General features: G+C 44.3%; 1 protein-coding gene and 1 long non-coding RNA gene across 4 annotated transcripts in view; one reads left to right on the plus strand and one right to left on the minus strand.

Annotated features, from left to right (window-relative positions):
• Positions 1–10,323, plus strand: part of LOC138443223 (uncharacterized) — a 44,976-nt gene extending 34,653 nt beyond the window's left edge. The window contains exon 4 of the long non-coding RNA XR_011258032.1: positions 8,646–10,323. This is a non-coding gene — a long non-coding RNA (uncharacterized lncRNA). The remainder of the gene's footprint in view (positions 1–8,645) is intronic.
• Positions 1,591–24,333, minus strand: part of STON2 (stonin 2) — a 174,082-nt gene continuing 151,339 nt past the window's right edge. For all 3 annotated transcript variants that reach the window (XM_069595225.1, XM_069595224.1, XM_069595223.1), the window contains 3 exons: positions 15,593–17,431; positions 8,584–8,786; positions 1,591–6,656 (listed from right to left, as the gene is read on the minus strand). In XM_069595225.1, the coding sequence (XP_069451326.1) occupies positions 6,573–6,656; positions 8,584–8,786; positions 15,593–17,431 (2,126 nt within the window). In that variant the 3' untranslated portion in view covers positions 1,591–6,572. The remainder of the gene's footprint in view (positions 6,657–8,583; positions 8,787–15,592; positions 17,432–24,333) is intronic.

Raw genomic sequence — 24,333 nt, forward strand, 5'->3', positions numbered from 1 at the left:
ACTGCTTGCTGTCAGGACCTGAGTGGACATCTGCTTTCCCACAGCTGCTCCCCTTGGGAACCATATGCGGGCACTGACCCTGAAGCACACGGAGGCAAGACCGCAGTGCTTAAGGCTTCAGTCACAGTGTGGCTAGAGGGAGTCTGCAGCCAGCGCTGAGGGCTTGATCTGAGGCAGAAGACGGAAGACGGGACCAGAAGGAAGAGGAGGCTGGACTTTCTTCCTCTGGCTGGCTGGAATCAAGCCATTACATCTGACCAACTAGAAACAAAATCATACTAACACACACCACGAAGGAGATGCTACTTTGTAGCTTGTATGTGGTTTTTAAAAAATTAATAGTTACGTTTTCCTGTTACTAAAAGATCAGATAGGGAGGACCAGCCCTTTCTCTAGTCTGGTTTTGCCATGACTATGTGACAGATATCCCCAGAATCTTTCCTATTTTTTCTTCCTTCGATTTCTGAAGTCTTTAATATAAAAGGACATATTTATAAATTGTTGGTCAGCCATGGCCCTTCCGTATCTTGGAGGGTTAGACCTACTTCTGTTTCGGGTAGTATCCAAATCCTGTGAAGTCCTCTTCACCCCACTGTTGTGCTGGACGATGCTAGGGGAACTTCCAGAGCCCGGCACCAGTGAGATCACGATCCACTGTGTTTCTCTGTGTTTTGAAGGCAGCTACTAAATAGAGGGTTGCAGGATCGTCTGGGCAGATGGTCAATGATAGAGACACAAAAAGGGGAAAGATGGGCCGGCTGCTTTCCCCAGAATTCACATCTTAAACTTCTTGCTTCTCAAGACTGTATGAAGAGTCCTATTGACATGGAGTATGACTAGCAGTGGCACCAGAGCATAGTTTATGCGAATGGAGCTGGAAAGGACCTGAGGGAACAATTAGTCCAGAGTCTTCACTTTTTTAGCTGAGGTTCTGAAACCCAATTGGAAAAACATGATGACTTACCATGATGATTTTCTCTATGACTGTGTCCTTTAAAGATTCCTAGAAACTCCGGTTCTCTTTACATCAGCTGTCCAGTGTCCTTGCGTTTCCTTAGCTACCATTACAGAGCTGGCTGCTGAAACAGAACCTTGACCACATACTTGTTGAACTCAATTAACTCTATCGTTTATCCCTGCCAGGCAAACTTAGTATTCCTGGAGCTCCTGACATTTAAGGGATGACCTCTTGTTCATGGATTTTGAGGTTTGGTGGCCAGTGCTCTGTTTGTCATTTCTCCGTACTTTATATTTTTTGATTCTGTTCTTTTATAACTTTTCATTAAATGCCATTATTATTTGCGTCTCTCCAGGCACTACCAAACACATTACTATAGATATTTTCTGCCTTTACAGGCCTGGAATATTACAAATTCAGAGTTACTTTTTTCTTTCCAGTTGTTAAAAGAACTAGACTCTTAATCAGACTTGCTAAGGCACAGTAGTAGAAATGTAAAAATTCCATTTTCCTGGTTCAGTGAATCAGAATACTACTGATACACACATTTATTCCCTACATTGTTGAGTGCCTTATACATCTCTTTCACTTTTAATTCCTTAAATACATAAATATGAGCCACACTGTCGAAAGCAAGTTTCATTTACAAAGAATATAATTAAGAAATGAAGAAATGGTGACTTGTAGGGAATTGGCACTTAAAGATTGGTCATATTTAGAAAACATGTTTAGAAGTTGGTGAGAAGGCTATGACTAATTTCATAAGAGCTATCACGGTTCGGATGACACTTATTAGTGAAATGTTAAGAGATAATTCCTTTATTGGATGATATTTTTTATGGATTTAGTTTTTTAGCCAGTTTTGTTTGAAGTTCCTGTTGCATTTTTAACATGACCTAAACTCTAGATATGCCAGAATTAACTTACAATCATCATTCATAGAAGAGTTAAAGTTACCATTCTCCAGCTGAGAAAATTTTTAAAAAGTAGGCTAGATGGCAGTACTTCCTATTCACATCAACTTAATATTTTCAAGAGTTGGAGGAAAAAATTTGGATCATTCTGTTTTCCCACCACCATGAAACTTACAAGATTGAAAGCAGTTCTGAAATCCTGATGTTACTTGACAAGTTTCAGCTTACTATCTCAGGCCTCCTTACTATCTCAGGCCTCCTCCTTACTATGACAACAAAATAAATACACAGTGACACTGGTGAGTGGTCACTGTTAGGGAAAACAAAAGACCTAGCACACAAGAATGCCCGATTCTAGTAAATGCTTCCTTCTCCCACTGACCATTCGAACAGACAAGACTCGGGCTCACAGAGCTCTCTGACTTGCAAGAACAAAACTGAATCAGTAATCCAGACTATTGACAGCATCTGTGCTGCTGTTATCTTTGGGCACAAAAATGTTTTTCAATATGAATAGGTTCCCTGTAATTTAAATTCAGCTGCATATTAAGTGTGTAAGTGTGGACAGTTATTAGTTGACAGTGGAGGCAAGAAAAGAAATTACTTAAGTGCTCCAGGAAATGAAAGCATGCTTGTATACTTAAGGCTAAGTGTTTGATGATAAAGAAGGGTTAGTTAGTATTCATTCAGCAAACATTTACTGAATACCTAATCATTGTTCTTTATTACATGAATATGTTTGACCTATCAGCATGGACTTAAGGTAGCTGAAATTTATTATATTCCAAGTTGGTGCTAGGTAGTAGAAAGAATAAGATACATTTCTTGCCTCCATGAGTCACATTTCTTGGGAATGTAAATTTCTAGGGACCTACTGATGCTAAAGCTGAAACTCCAGTACTTTGGACACCTCATGCAAGAGCTGACTCATTGGAAAAGACCCTGATGCTGGGAGGGATTAGGGGCAGGAGAAGGGGATGAGAGGCATCACCGACTCGATGGATATGAGTTTGAGTGAACTCCGGGAGTTGGTGATGGACAAGGAGGCCTGGCGTGCTGCAATTCATTGAGTCTCAAAGAGTCAGACATGACTGAGCGACTGAACTGAACTCCAGTATACTCTTGCCTGGAGAATCCCGTGGACAGAGGAGTATGGAGGGCTACAGGCCAGGGGTCACAAAGAGTCAGACACAAATGAGCGGCTAACATTTTGAAGCTCCTGCCTTCATCTATAAGATCTGAAAAGAAATTACTCTCATTTCAAGTAAGAAATATTTTACATTAAACAATGTTCTCAGGAATTCCCTGGCAGTCCAGTGGTTATAACTCAGAGCCTTCAATGTAGTGACCCAGGTTTCCCTTAGTCAGGGAATTAAGATTCTGCAAGCCATGCAGTGCCCTGCTCCCCGCCTCCAAAATAATGTTCTCAAGAGTTATGAACCCTGACAATAATGCAGGATGGTCAGGGCAGGTGGTGGTGGGGGGGGGGGGGGGGGGGGACAAAATAGAAAAAAAAAAACTGTCCAGATTATACTTAAGTGAAATATAAAATTTTGATAAGACATAACTAGTACTATGTTCACAAGAGTAAGAGTGGCAAAGGGGGGTTAATGGTCTCCCCCCAAAGTACCTCATATTCTCTTGTCTGATATATCATAATGAGAGCATTTCTTATCTTCCTTTACTATGAAGTCATAAAGCAAGTCACCAGCCTCAAAAAAAAAAAAAAAAAGCACAGCTCTTGATATCAAGGGATATCTAATTTATGTTCTAATAGTAACAGGCTGTGTACTGGTAAAATGAATTCACTTCTAATATTTTCACATTATTGATAACATAGAAAAGGAGTATTTGTGGCTATAGACACACAAAATAGAAATTCAGGGTAGCAAACTTACAATCTGCATATCAAAAAGGTATTTGTCCAGCTGTGTTTTCTATGTAGACTATTAACAAAACTACATAGAAACTATGTCTAAAAATAAGTAGTCTTACATTTTGCAATTCCCTAAATGCTACCCATAAGCAATTTCTAAAATACAGAGGAAAAACAAATCTGATGAAATCAAGGTGTTAAGTTTTCAAAAATGAATGATAATTTGATTGCTGAATGTAGATAGTATGGAAGGAAGTTTTCCAACCCTTGGTTTAAAAAAAAAAAATCCAGGTAAAGCACAAAGGCAATGAGAATTAACCAATAGGAAAAAAGGGTCCAACCACCAATACATATGTGATGCTAGCAGGTAAAGCAGAGCTCTTGAGAGGGTGCATGGGCTCTAAACTTGGGTAAGGAAGGTGCTAGAATATGCTTGACCTTGGCAATTCTTCCACCCATCTCAATGCTTCTATGAGGAATCCTCAGGAGCTTTTAGCACAAGGGGGGAAGGACTATGCCTTGGAGTCCCCCCACTTGACAAAGACCTCTAGAGGAACTCACTGTTTTTCAAAGAGCATGCAAAGCCACTTACAAAATAAAATCAAGTAGAGTTAGAGTCCTATTACTATTGAAACTAAACATCAGTATCTTGGTAAGAATCTTGCCTACATCCAATCCTAGAGTCCCTTTCATGGCATTTAGGAGAGATGGGTTATTTTAGCTTTTGCTTGGGTATCTATAGCAACTGGAAATTCTACTAGTTGAGTCCATTCCTCTTTAGAATAACTCCTATTACAAGGTTCTTTCTTGTGTTGAAGCAAATATTTGTCATCTATTAAGCTCCTCTTTTTGCCCTTTGAAGCAACACAGGAAGAGTCCAGTTCCTCTCCCCTTTTATAATTCAATGGAGATTTCAAGGTAGCTATTATATCATCCCCTCTTTGTCCCTTTGCAACTATCTTCTGTTCTTCGGGGGAACTACTGCCCGGTTCCACATATAATCAGACTCTTCATGGTCCTGGCCACCTGACTCTGGATGCAGTAATTTATTAATGTCTCTCTTAAAATGCAGTTCCCAGAACAGAACCCAATCCCCCATGCAGATGTGGACTGAGCTGTGCCACGGGCAGGGCTCCCTGGATTTCTGTAACCACAGGCCAAGTGTGTTCGTGTAGCTGTGAGATACCCCTAACTCAAAGCTGAACTCACATTTCCCTAAGAAAACATTCCTACAAAAACTGCTGTGAAACCAGGACTTTCTAACACCTTTCCCATTAACACACACATCCGTACACACATAGGTGCCCTCGTCTATACTTCATTTAAGAAACTCAGAATATGGGAGTCTCTCATTAATGCCTGTTCAATTTTATCCTTTTAGTTTCAGTCTTATGTTCACATATTTCAAAAATTATCATGATTTCTGTATCCTAATGTCAGTACATAGTTAGAATTCAGTGAATATTTATGGGATGAATTAATCCTGAATCTACTAGTCAACAGACTATATATATATATGTCTATTTCTGGGTCATCTATAAATCTGATAGGCATACTTTCTGCCCCCCTTACTCTCTTCTTCAACAGAGAACTAAGAAGGCAAATAAAAGCTGCCTTTAAATTGTTGAGCTAGTATCCCCTTTGGGATGCGGAAGTACAGAATGTGAGCAGGAACAGATGAAGAGAAAGAATATTGAGTGTCCTAGATCCCAGGATCAGGATTTAAGGCTCCCAACATTAGAAAAATATGGCTTCCCCCATCTCTACCCTAGAGTCTTCTGCCTTTCAGATCTATTAGAATACTGTGATTATCAAAGTGTGAATTTCTAGGAAAAGCTCATACAAGCTTAATTTTGAAACAGCTCTTAAAATGATCTTTTTCAAATTACATTTCCTACAAAGTCTGAGTTAGAGACACACAGCTGTCTATTGTCTATGAGGTATAAAATGGAGTTCCCAAAATGCCCTTGACAAATGCCTGAGATGTATGTATCCATTTATTTCAGGAGTCAGAAATGGCATATATTTTTCAGTGTGAATTTAGAAAATCACTGAGATTGAAGCTGTCTCCTGAATTGAATATTATCTCGAAATGAACGTTCCTTTTCCCTGGAACGAAGAAAAATAGCTCAATTTTGCTTTCCCTTCAACAGCCACTCTTTGCAGAATACAGGGCTAATTACGGAATTTAAAAGCATCCTATTGTGCCCTTTTCCCCATTGTCTATTGTGACTCAGGATGGTGAACCCTGGGACTGACAGTTTAGAAGATGGAAAAAGTGTTTCAATCTCGAACTCGGAAGAAAACATTTCAGAAACATCTTTGCATAGTGCTAACATTTGAAGCATGGAGACACCTATGAAAGGTCTAGCAGACCCAGAGAAGAAATTGGCTTTGTACCTTTTGTCATTTTTTTCTCTAGAGGGAATGATGGAGGTGGAGTCTTGGTTAATTAACTTCTCAAAAAACTGTTTTCCAGAAATTGATTGACCAACACTAGGGGGCCGGGGGGGTCTTTTCCTGACTATGATCACTCACGACAAGCCACACCTAAGAGCCGTGAGATAAGCAAGAGTGGAGAAGAAGCTTAATTATACGGTAAGCTCCACAGGCCAGGGGACCCGACAGCTTCAAGCATAGTCAGAGCCTCTCTCAGGCAGCCATCTTAGGGTTTCCTGTTAGAATACAGGTAACTACAAACAGGACGGTCCATACCCTGTTCCCCACAGGGAGGAGCCACGCTAGGTACTGACTTGAATTTCAGCTATTCAGGAAGACATCCTATTGTGCCACTTGGGTCAGGAACCCCTGCAAGACAGCCTCATCACTGGACCCCGCACTCCTTGGGATTTTCCATGTTGTCTCCGTCCAAGTCCAGCTTCAAACTCTTTTTCTGCTCAATTTCCACCTGTCAAGGAATAGACATCGGAGAGAAATAATCAGAAAGAAATATCAGGAAAACACCCCAACAACTAAGAGGTTTTTCTCTTTTAGAAAAACCTCACTAGGTTCTTTGAGAGTCCATCCTTATAGTTTGGCTAATGTTCTGGGGTTTAGCCACACCAAGCTACTGGGCCTGTATACACCATGGCTTTGAATGTGCACATGCCCTTGGCTTGGTCTGGAATTCCTCTCCCTCTCAGTCCACCTGGGAAATCCTTCTTCTTTGCCTTGCACAGTTGCTCAAAGTCTCCTATAAAGCTATTCTTGACTCCCCAGGTAGAATCAGGTGCCCCCCCTGTGTATATATCCTCTGCACCCTGTACACTTGCCCAGCCCCACTACACCACAGGCTCTGTAAGACAGGGCAGGCCCTTTTTAACTATTAAACCCCCAAAATACAGGCATACACAAAGGTTTATCAAATGAATGGATTTCTTTGCAGTTGGCTGTTTACACTCTCCATGACTTTGTCCTTTTAAACAGTCTGCAGAGAATTCCCTGGTAGTCCAAAGGTCAGGACTCTGCACTTCCACTCCAAGGGGCACAGGTTCAATCCCTGGTCAGTGAACTAAGATCTTACCTACCGTACGGCACAGCCAAAAAAAAAAAAGTGTCCAATAGTATTTACAGTTCTGCCTGTATCTTTTGCAGAATACTATAGCTGTTAATTATAAAGGGATTAATCAATTAATCTTGTCTTGAGAGTGACATAGCTCATCTGAAGCCTTTTGATATGTCAGGCAGTGAATCTTTTGAGTTACGGAGCTTCATAATGAAAGCTGCTTCTCTCAATACCCATATTTATAATAATGAGGGAAAGAATTCAGACAAAACAGCTGACTATGGTCATGTTTGAAGTGCTGAGTTTTGTGTTTTTTTTCCTGGCCACAAGATGGAGTATTTGTTCTTTTCGGTAGTCGAATGTTTTGGATTGCACAACTAAGGAAATATTTAAAGAACAATTAAATGATGGTATAAATCCAAGGGTGTTATTATGAATAGAAAATTATTAAACCGCTTTGCCAAATCCCTCTTCAGTGTGCCCCCCGCCCCCTTGCCCATTTTCCATCGTCTTTGGCATTTAATCTCCTGCGTGTGTGTGCTCAGTTGCTTCAGTTGTGTCTGACTCTTTGCAACTTTATGGACCTTAGCCAGCCAGGCTCCTCTGTCCAAGGGATTCTCCAGGGAAGAATCCTGGAGTGGGTGTCCCTGCCCTCCTCCAGGGGATCTTCCCAACCCAGGGATGGAACCTGCACCTCAACATCTCTTGCATTAGCAGACAGGCTCTTTACCACTAGCATCTCTTCCTACTGAATCTCTCTTAATTCCCCAGGATATAATCACTCTTTATGTCCGAACTCTCCAGCTTCACAGCCCCCTTTACAGCCCTGATCCTGTTACTACTACAAAGGTTTGCTCGGCTTTCGAGATTGCTCTGTTACAGCCCAGTGACCAGGTCAGATGTGTCTTAACCTCACTCAGATCCACTTCACCAACATCTGCAGCTGAAATATATGCTTACAGTTAGCATTCTCCTGAGCCTGCCTGCACTTCCAAGCCCACTCCCCTGCACATAAATTATATGATAAACGAGTAATAATAATCCCCTTACCCCATGACTCTTTTGTCATTGTTCGTGACAACTGAGACATTATATCCTCCTCTTTCATTAGCCTCTATTTCTCTTTCCAGCCTTTCTGTTGCCCACTAGCAGGATTATTCATTTAGCTCTGAGCAGACTAAACCACAGCTATGCGCGCTGGGCCACCTCCACGGTGGCCGGAGCGCCCGTCTGCACCCTGGGCGGGCACTGCTAAAAGGAATGGGAGCAGGGAGCGTTTGGGGGAAAATAGACAGACTTGGAAGCATTAGCCAGATGCCCCCGAGGCTACCTTGTAGTTGTAGTGTGCAGAATAATTGACCCACTTCCTGACGTCAGTCTTGTCTTCCACAGAGATGGATCTCACAGCAGCTTTGGAGGCAGACGTTGTAGGCATGCTGAACTCGACGTTCACGTGATTGGCAAATCTGGAAGGCACTTCCCGGTCCGAGCCAAGTTCAAGGTGGCAGAAGAAACAGTGTGGGTGACCAGAAGCTATAAAAGAAAAACAAAGATTCTAGGGTTCGGGTTCTTTGGCGAAGAAATGGAAGGAGAGCCTGAGTAACAAACAAAGGAGGCCTGGCAGCCTTTCAGAGGGTCCAGCGCTGAGCAGAGGACTGGCCTCGGCAGAAACCACACTGCACGTATATGCCTCAGATCTCTGGACGTAACACCGTCTCATTTCGGTAGCCTGGGATCCTAGCAATAAAACGCGTGACCTGGGAAATGAGGCTTACTCTGCCTGCTCAGGTCAGAGCTCGACGTGAACACAGCACAAATACCAAGAAACAGAGATTGTAGATTGGCAGAAAGGAATAAAAGAGATCAGCACTTAGCACCTAATAAAACAACAAAGACAGCCACCTGGAGCAAAATCATCAATTTCTTTTGAAAGCTGAATTGAATTTTCTTCATAGCCGTTTATTTTTTTTTTTTTAATGCTTTTGGCATGTTTTCCAGGTGAATGAAATATGTAAATAACAAAGCCCTTAGAAACTGCACGTAAGCATTAGGCAAGCATGGTTTCCCAGATGTCTCCCTAGGAAGACATCTTTCCCAGTGGTAAAGAATCTGCCAATGCAGGAGAGCCGGGTTCCATCCCTGGACCATGAAGATGCCCTGGAGAAGGAAATGGCAACCCACTCCAGCAGTCTTGCCTGGGAAACCCTGTGGACAGAGGAGCCTGGGGGGCTACAGTCCATGGGGTCACAATGAACCGGAGACGACTGAGCATGCAGTCATGCCCACGGAACGCCCGAGAGAACACAAGACCGACAGCCAGGGCCTGTTAGTCCTGGATTTGACCTGCAGCTCTTCTAAGCGCGAGGACCCCACACCCAAAGCCTTTGTTCTCTCCAGGCTTCTTCCTCAAGGATGAAGTGTGGAGCTGGGGGTTGGTGGGAAAGGGTGAGCTGAACAAGGCCAGGCATCGGCCCTTACTGCTATTTAACTCTGTAAATCTGTGGCTGGTTCTGCCTTATCTGGAAGGCAAACTTATGGTTTGATTTTCATCTGAAGATTGTTACCAGATTATTTGAGGCAGAAGAGCCAGAGCTGACTTCCCTGCCTCACCACGGACACGTCGCCGGCACCACTAGTCAGATGCGGCAGGAGACGTTTTCCGAGAACTGTGAGCCAGGTCGTGAGCAAAGTGTTCTCTGCAGATTCTCTCACTGCAGCTTCATAACCGTCCCCTGAGGCTGTGCTTTGTTACGTGTGTACAGATGAGGAACTAAGGCTTCGGGAGGTGAGCTCGACCGCCCAGGGTCAGAGCTAGCAAGTGGTAGAGCCAAGAAAACTAGACCCAGCGGTCCACCTCCCAGACACTCAACCGATTTGTCTGTGTGACAGCCTCACAGTCCTCAAACCTCGGTACCAGGGTTTGCAGGGTGACTGGGGTGGAGAAAAAGCCTTAAGGACCCCCGCAAAGCAACTCACTATGGATAAACAGTGTGCCTCTGACTTCATGATGTAACTGAAACAGCCCTTCGTTATCTGAGTTTCCCCAAATAAACAATTCCAATTTCCTCTATTGGTCTGGGCAGGACTTTTTAATCTTGGAGAGTGAGAACATACACATCCGCTCTCCAAGGAAAACATCACAGAGTGCAGTATTTGTTTTGCTCTGTTTCACAAATGTAACATATTTCAGTGGTTCTTTCTAAAAAGTAACACTTAAGAAAAAGATGGCAGCTTTTTGGGAAAGGAATTTAAGATACATGTAGTAGTAAAAATCACATTATTTGAAAATAAATTGATTCAGCTTTTTTTAAACTGTGTAACCACAGATGTCATTATACAGCCATCACTTACTGAACGTTTATTACAGGCCAGAGACTGTGCTAAACACTTAAAAGCATTATCTAATTTCATTCTTATTAATGAAATAATATTAGTGAAATAATAATGAAATAATAAGGGTATTAATAACTGTTTTATAAAAGAGGAAACTGAGATTTCTCTGAAAGGTTTAAGTAAATTGCGTGAGGTCACAGCCATTAAACTGTAGAACTGGAAATAAAATTCATATCTAACTGACTCCAAATTATGTCCTAGACTCCTCCCAATATATTGCTCTTAGATCATTACAACGTAGATAGAGGAGTTTCTTAATTCAGTAGCAACCTAAATGACAGTTTTATCTCATTGCCCTTATTTACATATTCTTGGAACACTGAAAATCATAACTTTCCACAAAACTGAACCTCCTCTTCTCAGCCCACCAAAGAGTATTCACAGCAAATTCTATGAAAACAACATTCTTTCTTGAGTTCTAGCATCAACCAATGGATGCTGGGGCTCGTGGACAGTTGTGCTTGTGTGCTCAGCCATGTCTGACACTGACCAGCAGAATCCTCTGTCTCTAGCCCACCAGGCTCCTCTGTCCAGGCAATTTTTTAGGCAAAAATACTGGAGCGGGTGGGTTTCCCAGGTGGCTCAGCCAGTAAAGAATCTGCCGGCAATACAGGAGACCAGGGTTTGATCCCTGGGTCTGGAAGATCCCCTGGAGAAGGGAATGGCAACCCACTCTAGTATCCTTGCCTGGAGAAGGGAATGGCAACCCACTCCAGTATCCTTGCCTGGGGAATCACATGGACAGAGGAGCCTGGCGAGCTATAGTCCATGGGGTCGCAAAAACTGGAACACAACTGAGTGACTTAAACTTTCACTTTCACTAGAGTGGATTGCCATTTCTTACTCCAGGGGATTTTCCTGACCCAGGGATCGAACCTGCGTCTCTTGCATCTCCTGCATTGGCAGGTAGATTCTTTACCACTGATCCACCTAGGGAACCCAACAGATAGGGAAGTGCAATTTTGAAAGCCAGTATAGTTTAATTCATTGGAATTAAATTGAAATTGAATTCATTGACTCATTGGAAAAGACCCTGATGCTGGGAAAGATTGAAGGCAGGAGAAGGGGACGACAGGATGAGATGGTTGGATGGCATCACTGACTCAATGGACATAAGTGTGAGTAAACTCCAGGAGTTGGCAATGGACAGGGAGGCCTGGTGTGCTGCAGTCCATGGGGTCGCAAAGAGCTGGACACGACTGAGCAACTGAATTGAACTGAACTAATTAGTACACAGTAATGTACTAATTAGCTCACAGATTATGTCATTTTATTCAATGACGTTGAGAAAATTTATCATTAAAATTCAGACTGCTATTTCTCATGGAAGGGGAGCCCTACTGGAATTGTTTTCTCTTTACCTGGTCTAATGAGAACTGGAATTCCGCAAAGAAAGCTACCTGTGCAGGACAGAATGTTTCGTTCCCCGGCAGACAGCCCAGGAAAGCACAAAACTTGTTCCGGGTGCCTTCTAGGAATCAGAAATGGCCTTAGGATTAGGGTGGGAGGGAGAACCCGGACGGGCCCCACCAACAAGAGCCAAATAGGAATCCAGTGCGGGGCTTGTTAGCCTTTCGCAGGCTTGTTGGGATGGCCCTGCTGTGGCTGCAGGCTTGGGGTGCTGGCAAGGCCCGGGATGCCAGCCTGGCTGTAGTTGCCTCTCAGTCTGATCATCCTGCCTCCGGGAGCTAGGGTTGCAGGGCCACCGCAAGTGGGATACACGGGCAGAAGTTCAGTCCTCTTCCACTGCAGAGACGTGAGGATTCTGACAGATAATAGCCTTACAAAGGCCCTTCTCAAAGCTATCTCTAGACTGAGACAGAAGAGCTCAGAAAGGCGACAGTTACTAATAGATCATCACCAGCTCTCTTGGTTCACGGGTGGAGCCCCGGATGGGGAAGGCAGGGGATTCAGAACACAACACCAGTGACGGTAAGACCCTGCAGTCTGCCTAGAATTCCGATCCTGTATATTTCCAGTTGCCAGAAATGGGGTGCTATCAATTTCCTGAACTGATACAGAAATATAGTTAGCCAGAAATAGAATAAGAAGTTCTTGCGGGGGTGGGGGGAGCGGGGGGTGGGATTTTACTTCTAAAAACACACAACTATCACAGCAAATCAGTAATTGAGGGAGGGGGCGGGGATAGGTTTAAGTGAGAAACATCCCCAGATATTCTTGCCATGTCCTGTATTTTAACAATCGTTCACAAGTAAGGTGCCAGTAACCTGGAAATAACCTATGCGATATACAGGCTGCATTGACCTGGCCTTGAGCCTGCTGAATACTTCCTGCCCTGGGAAGCCTTAAGGAAACTAGTTGCTGTTGCTTGAGGACGATGTATTCCCTATCCTGTATCTACTCCCTTTTTAATCTGGTAACAATCTTTTTCTTGTTTGTTTGTTTGTTTTTTTTTCCTTCTCTCTCTCTGAGAAATACTCCTCCCCAGCACTGCATCTCAGGAGAAGGAAATGGCAACCCACTCCAGTATTCAGTATGTGGATAGAGGAGCCTGGCAGGCTGCTGTCCATGGGGTCGCACAGAGTCAGACATAACTGAAGTTGCAGCAGCAGCAGCCCACTGCGTGTCATCTTGGTGGTCATGTCAGTCATGACCTTTGAGCCTTGGGAAGTGACAGGAAATGGCTTGCGGTGGTTTGTCCCAACGGCTACAGCCTGAGGACACCTCCCACGGCTCCTGCCTTCCAGAATTATCCTTTCTGAAGCCTGCTTGATTCTCCAGTTCTCTGAGACCACCTGTATTTTCCCGACAGTCTCTCTCTTTTTGCTGAAAGAAGCCAGTCAGTCTCTGCTGCTTATAAAGCCCCTCACGTGGTACCTTTCAATATTTGAGAGAAGGAACTTTGAAGCAAAGGAGGTATGTGAGGAAACTGCAAATCCCTGTGCTCATAATGGAAGTTACTTCAAGTTTGTGTGTGTTTTGTATGACCTATCGAGAGGCAGCAGGGTTATCGAGAATAAAAAAAGACCCTGGATGTGATGGGTCAGGTCACTCCTGGTCCTTAATTTTCTTATCTGTGGAAGGAAGAGGTTTGCCTAAGTCATCCCCCAGGTCCCTTCCAGCTTGAAAATCCAGTTATTCCATAAGAAAGTGACCTGAATCCATGCTTACTAAATTGCAGAGCTGAAAATCCCAGTAAACACAAACCAGAGGCCCTGTTTTTTTGTGATGTCACCCCTCCAGCAGGTTAAACAGCAATTTCCCCCTTGTGACCTCGGTTCTGTTCTCAGGGGGCATCTGTGCCACAGGAGAGGTGAGATGTGAGGGCCTCTTCTCTGGGCCATCAATTCAGATGGGCCAAGACAGAATTCCCGGTGCTGTCAGCCAGGTGATACCATGCTGGCCTCAGAGAAGTGAATGAGCAGGCGCCTAGAGGAAGGCTTTAAAAATCCTGCCCGTTTAGTAACAGGGTGGCCAGTCCAGCCTCAAACACAGAAGCCCAATTGTCCCTTCAGTCTGCGCCGCTACACCCAGCATCGGACACAGAAAGCCCTGGTGTGTGTCCCCAGCCTGGCCCGCCAGGGGAAGCTGACTGGATCGTATTGCCTCTTGGCTCCATGTCATATGGCAGCTAGGGTAAAACACAGCCACTCCACACTCCAGACAGGAAATGAAGACTCTAATTATGTTGTTAGGATTTAACAGGGAGAACAGAATAAAGAATATCTGCATAAGGGAAAGTTTAACCAACAGTGTTTCCAAACATTTGTTGTTGTTGTTGTTGGCCAAAATACCCACTTTTGTTTATAACAGATGAGAGGTGGTTTAAAGGACCATGGGCTTTTTTATTGCCTACCATTGGGATCGCTCAGACTTACTCTAAGAAATAAAACTATTAGAGCTGGTTTGCTCACTCCCTAGTTTTGTCATTCCACCAAATCTCACCAGACCCAAGAGGAAAGCCATTGCCTTTGGGCTCACCCAGGCAGACAAGCACCCCTGCTCACTGTGCGCAGGCCAGCAAGGGCTGGTAAGCTGTCTCCTTTGATCAAACACTCCTTCCCTTACTTCTTGTCAGTGTTCCAGTCCTTCTGGACCTTCATGTCCTGGCTGTCTGCAGTCTGATCAGAGGCCCCTTCTCTCTCTCCCTCTCTCTAAGTCGCTTGTGGACGATTCTTTCGATCCCATGCACTATCTGCCAGGCTTCTCCATCCGTGGAGTTCCCAGGCAAGAATACTCGAGTGAGTAGCCATTTCCTCCTCCAGGGGATCTTCCCAACCCAGGAATTGAACCCAGGTCTCCTGCATTGCAGGCAGACTTCTTTACCACCTGAGCCACCAGGGAAGCCCCCGGAGGCCCCTTCCCCATGCCTAAATCCCAGCTCTTAACTTGGGACATTTTGATTGATGGGCCTTGCACAGGATTGCTGGAATCATAAATCCAACTCCCTGCCTACACTGTACGAGACTGGCCATCACCTGGCCCTTTTACCTGCACTCGGGCAGGGAAACCTGGCATGCAGCAGCCCGTGGGATGGTAAAGAGCTGAATATGACCCAGCAACTGAATAACAACAACAACAGGATGCAGACGTCTCTTCAAAACCCAGAAGCCTTCTAGGGTCTGGAAAAAAAAAAATAGCTTCCAACACCAGCTAAAACTTTGAGTCAGAAGACAAATTCATAAGCTGTCTTAGAAATGTGCTTGGCAACCCCGCTGAGAAGAATAACGCATCGTTTCACAAAATAAGTGTGAAGAAGGTAGGGGAATTAAAAGATGGAATGACCCGGGTCATGCAGGTTTGTGACTTAACCTCACTGAAATAACTTGTGCTTCCTGGCCATCCATTCCCCTGACCCTCCCCATCACCGTTCCCCTCACATAGCACAAAACCAGCACGTCGCAGGGGAAGAGAAAGCCGGCACTTGGATCCCAGCTCTTTCGCCCCGGTGTGGCGGCTCTCAAACAAGAGGGAGCTCTGCCTACCTGAGTTTTTGTCAGGCAGTCGGTTTATCCTCCACACGATGGCATTGAAGGCATGCTCGTACTTGGCAGTCCCCAGGGTGACTCTCATGACCGGCTCAGAGCCGGAGACGCTGGCTGAGCCAAAACTTGCCCCCCGGTTCACTTTGGCTTTCAGAGACTTCTCTCCCAGGACGCTTTCCCTGCGGAAGTTTTTCACCCACTCGCTGGGCACGGGGTAGCGGACCATCACGTTCTCGCAGGGGACCTGGGTGAGGGGGTCCCAGTTGGAGGAGAAGCCCGCCGACATCCTCAGCCAGCTCTGCACCTCCACCTCCGCCCCGTGGATGCTCGCCGCCGTCCTGAGCGTGAAGGGCAAGGTCTTCTCGGCGAACACTGTCCGGAACCGCATGAGCTCGAAGCGGCAGGCATCTAGAGGGTTGAAGAGGATGACGCGCGAGCCGCGGAACACGTCCTCATCCACGCAGCCGTGAAAGCGGCACTCGTGGAGCCGGATCCACTTGGCGGTGGTGGTGGGCACGATGTCCTGGCGGGACACCACCTCGTTCCCTTTGACCAGGACGTCGTTGAGGCCCAGCCGGCACTCAGCCAGGCCCGAGAGGAAGCTCAGCACGTGGATCCGCGTCAGGACACTGTGCTGGAGGATCTGGTTGTCTCCCTTGCTCACGAGGCCGGAGAATTCATCTTGGACATCCACCGTCATTTCCTCTTCCAGGTAGTTCAGGCCAACCGTGCTCAGCTCCGTTGACAACACCGGCAGCTCCATGAGGCGGTCCTGAACCGCACGGATGAAGCTCAGGAAGTCCTCGTAGTTGGTGGTGCCCAGCTTGATGACCTGCTCCCTCTCGGCCAAGTGGGCCACGGCGGGTTTAGGCTGGTACTTCTTCTTCTCCTTGTAGGTGACGCGGTCTATCCGCAAGCTGTGGATCCTACCATTCTCGTCGTAGTTTTGGAGCCGGGGTTCGGAAATCTCATGGCACATCTCCAGCTTGAACTCACGGAATGGCCTCTCCAGGCCCTGCTCGTAATAGAGCTGCAGGTACCCACCGTCCGTCAGTTTGACGTAGATGGGTCCCCAGTGCCTGGACGACATGATGTTCTTCTTCTCGGGGATCCTAAGCATCATGGGCCAGCCGTCCCTGGGCGGGGACTGCTCGGAGCCTGCCGGGTGGGCATCCAGTTCAGCCCAGGCGGCTGGGTCATCATCAGGGAGTGTCGCACCCCCAAAGTGGTCGGAATCCTCGATTTGGAGCCGCTTGAGTTTTTCCACAGCATCCGAGCGTGACTGGTTTCGGCTCGAGTCATCAAAACTGATGGCGTCCCGGTAGACGACGATGAGGGAATCTCTCTGGCTCTTGCCTGGGGTACCGGACACAGAACTGTTCTGGGCTCGCCTCTCCTGCTCCTCAAAGAAAGCCCGGAAAGGGTTGATGGGGGAGGGCTGTACATCCTGTAGCGTCTCGTTCAGAAAAGGATTGGTGGCCCTCCAAGGTGGAGCCTCGGGCACGGCAGGCGGATGGCTTACGGAGGACACGTCTAGCTTCTGAACTTTGGAGAAGTTCATCAAAGTGCTCCTGGGCCGTTCCCGCTTCTTAAATGACCCTGTTGAGTTGCAAGGTCCGTCTGGGATCACAGAGGTGAGAGGCAGTGTTTCTGGCTTCAGAGGAGACGTGATGGGGGACAAAGGGCCACTGACTTCATTGTCATCAAAAGTGACCCAGCTGGGGAAACGCGCAGAGGTCACTGGCGTGGTGGGGTGCCCGTTCACGGCCGGGCTGCCGGCCTGCCAGCTGATGGCCTCCATCTCTACCTCTTCATCCTCCTGAAGAGACGAGGAATTGTCTGAAAGGAAAAGGAGAACACGTGAGGGACTGCTGCTCAGGGCCTCTAGGAGTATGGGGACGAGGGTATTTTGCTAGAATTTTAGCTGGAATCCAGTAAATTCCTAAGCAGTCATTACCTGTCTCAAGTGTTTAGTCTGGCACAGCTCTTACAGTTTTGTAGTAAGCACACCAGACAAAGTAGAAGTCACTCAGTCACATCCGACACTTTGTGACCCGTGGACTATATAGTCCGTGGAATTCTCCAGGTCAGAATATTGGAGTGGGTAGCTTTTCCCTTCTCCAGGGGATCTTCCCAACCCAGGGATTGAACCCAGGTCTCCCACATCACAGGTGATTTTTAACCGTCTGAGCCACCACAGAAGCCCACCAGAGGGCCATACATTAAATGCAGTAAGAATGCAAACATCGATATAGAAGCGCTGAGAGAACCCAGGTCCATCACAATTTAACTCTTATACATTCTACTTTATTTTATAGATGTTTCTGGAATAGGTTTTTTTTTCCTTTTTGACTCTAATGCATGTATTCTTAATTTTTAAACATCAAAACCACCTCTTAAATAAAATGATATAAAGCTGATCACATTGAACAAAACAAGCCATATGCTCTAAGTGATGATATGACTGTGAATAATGTAATTGGAGGGATTTTTAACCAAATGTGATCAATAAATACTAAAGACAAAATGCTAACATCCTTAATATGAAATAAGTTTCATATGCAAGTGAATAAGAAAACTATAAAAACTTGAAATACAGGCAGAAGACAGATAGACAACCCAGGAAAGAGAAAGCAAAAATATCTAATAGCCACGTGGGAAATGTTCAGTTTCACTGCTACTGCTGCTGCTAAGTCGCTTCAGTCGTGTCTGACTCTGTGCGACCCCATAGACGGCAGCCCACCTGGGATTCTCCAGGCAAGAACACTGGAGTGGGCTGCCATTTCCTTCACTAGTAATAAGAAAAATGAAAATTAAATCCCCCCAAATAAAGTGAAGATTTTCCAAGTTTTAGTATTTGATGAGGGTAAGGGTTCTAGAATATAAACAGTAAACAGATCCTCAGTGGGACCATAAGTTGCTATAAATTCTCTGAAAATGGTTTGGCAGTTTATATTAAGGGTCTTACAATGACTTAGTAATGTTACCCTAAGGAAATGAATCCAAATTGTGAACCAAGTTTGGGGTGAATATTAGGAAACTGAGGTACACAGTGGAATAACACACAGCCATCAAAATGTTTACAAGTCTGTAGAAACATAAGAAGATGCTCCTGATATTAATCTCTTCTTTTTTCTCTAAAATAGTTTTCCATCTTGGGGTTTATTTTATAAAGGACAACAAAGATTATTATAAATAAAACTCCACTCTTGCAGAGCCTTCAAGGAAGGAGCTGCAAAGTTGAGTTTCAAGGCAGGAAAAATCCAAACCTTTTCAGTAAAGACCCTGTGCGGCTGCTGTGGTTGTGGGAAGGGAGAGGGGCGTGGGACCTTTACAAAGCCAGGAGTGGATTCTGATGAAGGAATGTCCCAGGAAACAAATCAGTGTCTGGCATAGAGCCATTACTCAGTAAAGGGTTGTTGACTGAATGAGTGGGAAAAGAAACTCTGCTTTGGAGCAGTTGTGTTCTCTCTGTCTCTGTAGAAATGTGTATCGGGATCTCCATTCCACCAACACTTTCCACCTCCAGACATTTGGACGCAAAGAGAAATGAATATTCAAACGGTTGAGTTTTCTTACCATCCTGCTAAATCTTCATGAATATCATCCCCAGCTAAACCAAATCAGCAGTGTGACATATAATTAGACACGTAATTACATGTGGATGGGATGGCTACCTGTCATCCATCTTTCAAAGTATATTTATTCAAACAAATAGTGATTACCTCTACTGAAAGCATCAGTTTGAAAATGTAAGCTGAATACATGCTCACACACACATACATACCCACGCTCACCCCAGAAATAAAATAAGCAAAAAGTATTTACTATGTGTACAGCATCACAAAAGAATTTCAAAGCATTTTAAAATTAAAGAGGAGACTCTCCTTCAAATTAATCACTAGTGTACTTTTGTAGATGTATAAGTGATTTATTTTCTGGAAAATGAAGGGAAAAGAATCAGAAAACAATCAAGGTTTGTAGGACACATTTTACTACTAGCACTACTATTGTTATTATTATTATTACTGTTGTGGTGGTTATAATGAAGGCTAAAGGGAACAATGTAGCCCTAAGTAAAATATAATCACTTCCTTGCAACAGTAACTGAACCTCCCTAGGGAAGGGGATGTATCACAAAATGTATCACTTTCTAATGAAGCAGCTCTATGGAGCTTTTGTGGACAGTATTTCCACTCAGACAGTCTGGTGCTGACTCACCCCTTGTACCAAGGATATCCTTTCTGCCTTGGAGCTCAGGACAACTCCCAGGCTTCGCATGTACCCTGTCCTTTTCGCTTGCAGGGTGGATTCTGCCAAAGCTGTTTATTCTTGCTGCCAAAGGATTCTCTTCTGTTGGGAATTCTGTCCCCAAAATAGCACTTACCATCCTCTCCCAAACTGGAAAAAAAAAAAAAAAGGGAAAAAAGGCCTTTGTCTTCCCTGAAGATAGTTTTAACTTTCTTACAGTAAGTCTTAGAATTTTAAGCCAAGTTACTTGAAATCACACCAAGTCCTAGACAGTTTTGAAGCATTAGACTCATAATACAATTTAAATGAAGTTATCTTTAAATTTGGGGCTTCCCTGGTGGCTCAGACGGGAAAGAGTTTGCCAACAATGAGGGAGACCCAGGTTTGATCCCTGAGTTGGGAAGATCCCCTGGAGAAGGAAATAGCAACCACTCCAGTATTCTTGCCTGGACAGAGGAGCCTGGTGAGCTACAGTCCATGGGGTCGCAAAGAGTCAGACACAACTGCGTGACTAACACACACACACACACACACACACATCTTCAAATTTGGAGGCAAACTTTTTAAATTAGATCAATTTCTAGAGATTCTATATTCATTAAATAGCATCAAAAGACTGTTACAAAGCTACCTCTTCTTTGGCATCTTCATCTTCCATGATTACAAACTGTTTTAAAAATCCATCTTTGGGGCTGGTAGTAGTGTAATAGGTCAAATTTCTGAAAATGAGAATTTGGTTTTCTATAAAATCATTTATAAGGAAAAAATAATAAAAGCACTTTTCTAGATGAAAAACAAAATTGGTTCATAGTTCACAGAGGGTCACGGTGGTTCATATTTTCATATGAAAATAAAGCATTTCTTGAGGTGAACCTAAGGACTGCCAAATACTATTTTTAAAATTCTCCCCTATTAATACCAAGTTTTCTTCCCAGGTCGGGAAGATCCAGTGGAGAAGGGAACCGCTACCCACTCCAGTATTCTGGCCTGGAGAATCCCGTGGACAGAAAAGCCTGGTGGGTTACAGTCCATGGGGTCACAAAGAGTCGGACACGAATGAGTTAACTAACACTTTCACTTTCTAAATATCCACCAATAGGAGACTGGTTATATCCATTGTTTATCCTTAAACTGGAAGCCCATGCATCAGTCATGATGATGCTGTTGATGATGTTAACTCACATGGAAGCTGATCATGATATCTATATTGTTGAGTAAATAACAAGAGCCCACAGTGTGGAGTCAGACTGCCTGGGTTTCAATTCCATATCTGCAGCTTATTAGCTATATGGCTTCAGGCAAGTTGTTTTAACTTCTGTGTCTCCGCTTTCCCATCAATGAAACTAGAAAAATATTAAATGCTACCTAACAGGGTTGCTAGGAAAAATTAATCCAGATGTTAGAACTGTGTCTGGCAAACATTAAATTCATTAGATGTTGGCTGCTATACCTACTGTTGCTGCTGCTGCTAGAATGATTTATACTCATGATATAAAGTGTATAAACATATTAAAAAGCTTTTTGATGTGAAAACAAATAAGTGGGGTAAGAAGTGATTTTTGAAATTCTAAATCTGTAGTCTTTTCTTCTTTCAAAAATGCAGTGTTGCTTACAAAAGAAAGAAATACTAAAAGGTCAAAATGTATCTTTATGCCTCCCGTTAACTAACCTTAGAGAAAGAAAACCAAGAACTTTGCTGTAGTCTGTGTTGATAAAGCAGCAGTTAGATCTTTCCTAAGACACTTGTGACTGGTGTGGCTGGTATTAGAAACAATCAGGGGAAGGGAAAGTCTGGCAAATTTCTCCACTAAGAAGCAAAATGAATTATCTTCAGAAAAACATCGTCATCCACAATTCTGTTTTACTGACATTAAAATATAACCAAAAATCCAGCTTCACTTTACTTACTCTCTCTTCCACTCGCTACCTCCAAATTACTTTTAGTATTATGAGTTGGTGGTGGTGGTTTAGTCACTAGGTCATGTCTGACTCTTGCGACCCCATGGACTGTAGCCCGCCAGGCTCCTCTGTCCATGGGGATTCTGCAGGCAAGAATACTGGAGTGGGTTGCCATTGCCTTCTCCACAGGTGTTATGAGTTGGGCTGCTGCTAAATAAAAGCTATGGATGAGGGTTAGGTTTTCATTCTACACCACAGGGAGAATTTCCAGTACCTTTCCAGTAGTCATGTATGGATGTGAGAGTTGGACTATAAAGAAAGCTGAGTGCTGAAGAATTGATGCTTTTGAACTGTGATGTTGGAGAAGACTCTTGAGAGTCCCTTGGACTGCAAGGAGATCCAACCAGTCCACCCTAAAGGAAAACAGTCCTCCATATTAAGGACTGATGCTAAAGCTGAAACTCCAATACTTTGGCCACCTGATGTGAAGAACTGACTTATTGGAAAAGACCCTGATGCTGGGAAAAACTGAAGGCAGGAGGAGAAGGGGACAACAGGGTGAGATGGTTGGGTGGCATCACCGACTCAATGGACATGAGTTTGAGTAAACTCCAGGAGTTGGTGATGGACAGGGAGGCCTGGTGTGCTGCAATCCATGGGGTCGCAAAGAGTCAGACACGACTGAGCAACTGAACTGAAGTGAACTGAAGAGCGTCCTTAGTGCCTTTACCGATGTAAACTAAAAAGAAATGGTGGGCCCTTTTGATGTTAGACCATAATCGATTTTAAGTTCCCCAAATTGATTACAATGGCAATCAAAACCACCAAACTGCAGAAAAAGTAAGCTCTGTGGGGGGAAAATGTAAGATTCTATTATATTTTTGAAAAGAGCAGATGAGACTTGCCATCTTCCTCCCCCATTTGTTAACCTAATTTATTAACTGCAATGACAAGTGCAAAACACTTACTGAGAGCTGTCCCTTGGAATTTATGAGCAGTGGCAAAAACAAACAGATTATTGCAGGAAAAGTTACTGTTGCACAAGAGCATATACTGCGTGACCAGCCTTGGATGAACAGTGGGCACCTAAATATTTGTGTGTGTTCCGTCGCCAAGTCGTGTCTGACTCTTTGCAACCCCATGGACTGTGGCATGCCAGGCCTCACTGTCCCTCACTATCTCCCAGAGTTTGCCCAAGTTCGTGTCCATTAAATTGGTAATGCCATCCAACCATCTCACCCTCTATCACCCTCTTCTTCTGCCTTCAATCTTTCCCAGGATCAGAGTCTTTTCCAATGAGTCAGCTGTTTGTACAGGTGCCCAAAGTATTGGAGCTTCAGCTTCAGCATCAGTCCTTCCAATAGTATTCGGGGTTAATTTCCTTTAGGATTGACTGGTTTGATTTCCCTCCTGCCCAAGGGACTCTCAAGAGTCTTCTTCAGCACCAGAGTTCAAAAGCATCAATTCTGGCAAGAAGAGGAACACAGAATTTTCTGACTTGAAGGGATTTTAGAAATAAGAAAACCTGACTCCTTCATTTTGCTGAGAAAAGCTGACACTCAGTGAGTTTAAGTCAACTGCCTAAAATAAACTGAAAGTCAAGTCCTAATTTTAATATTCATTAACTCGGGTATTATCTTAACGCTTGTTCATTAAGTTAAAATCTGGTTAATTTACCTTTGAGATTGGCAAGAGTTATCTTGACACACAACTTTTTATGAGCACTATTCAATGGGAGAAAAGAAGTTAAACAATGACTGACATTTCCAGAGGGAAGCCTTTCGGCATGAAGTCATCCCCTGATATGTGAAGGTGTATAGGTGAGAGAAAGGAGTTATTCATTTAAACCTTATCAGGGGAGCTTCTTAACTTGGATAAAATAAGCTTAGTCACCGCAACACACTGATAAAAAGGGGAGTCAGAAGGTCTGAGTCTGTTTATCTGTCGTTAGCATTTATTGTCCTGGAGAGGGGATGTTTGGATGCTGGTCAGAGATATATCACAGTGAAGAAGTGAGTTCATCAAACTACCACTTACCACCACTTGACAGAATCTCTATCATTTCACACTAGTTTCTGGTTTTTATTCAGTGAACTGAACTGAAGAGGGGCTAGGAAGCAGCACTGAGCACCTCCCAATGAATGGTCAGCTCCCTGTGCCAACTCCCTCCCTGCTTATCAAGATGGGCTAACACAGTTCATCACTTTTTTTTCCTCATAAAAGCAAGCATCAGACTTTAAGTTCGATAAATGGCCCAGGAACATCCCCAGTATTTTTGGTGTGCCTACCTAGGCTGTCCTAAATTTTTAAAAGCTGGTTCTAAACATTTGGGCTTCCCAGGTGGCTCAGGGCTAAAGAACCTGCCTGCCAATGAAGGAGCCACAGGAGATGAGGGTTCACTCCCTGGGACGAGAAGATCCCCAGAGGAGGCAATGGCAGCCCACTCCAGTAATCTTGCCGGGATAATCTCATAGACAGAGAAGCCTGGAGCGCTACAGTCCACAGGACTGTGAAGCGTTGTACACGACTGACCACACACGCATTCGTGTCCAAACATTCCCTGGTTCTACCATTACCCACTTCCCCATGCA

This window comes from Ovis canadensis, chromosome 7 (genome assembly GCF_042477335.2).
Source record: "Ovis canadensis isolate MfBH-ARS-UI-01 breed Bighorn chromosome 7, ARS-UI_OviCan_v2, whole genome shotgun sequence".
NCBI classification, from domain to species: Eukaryota; Metazoa; Chordata; class Mammalia; order Artiodactyla; family Bovidae; genus Ovis; species Ovis canadensis.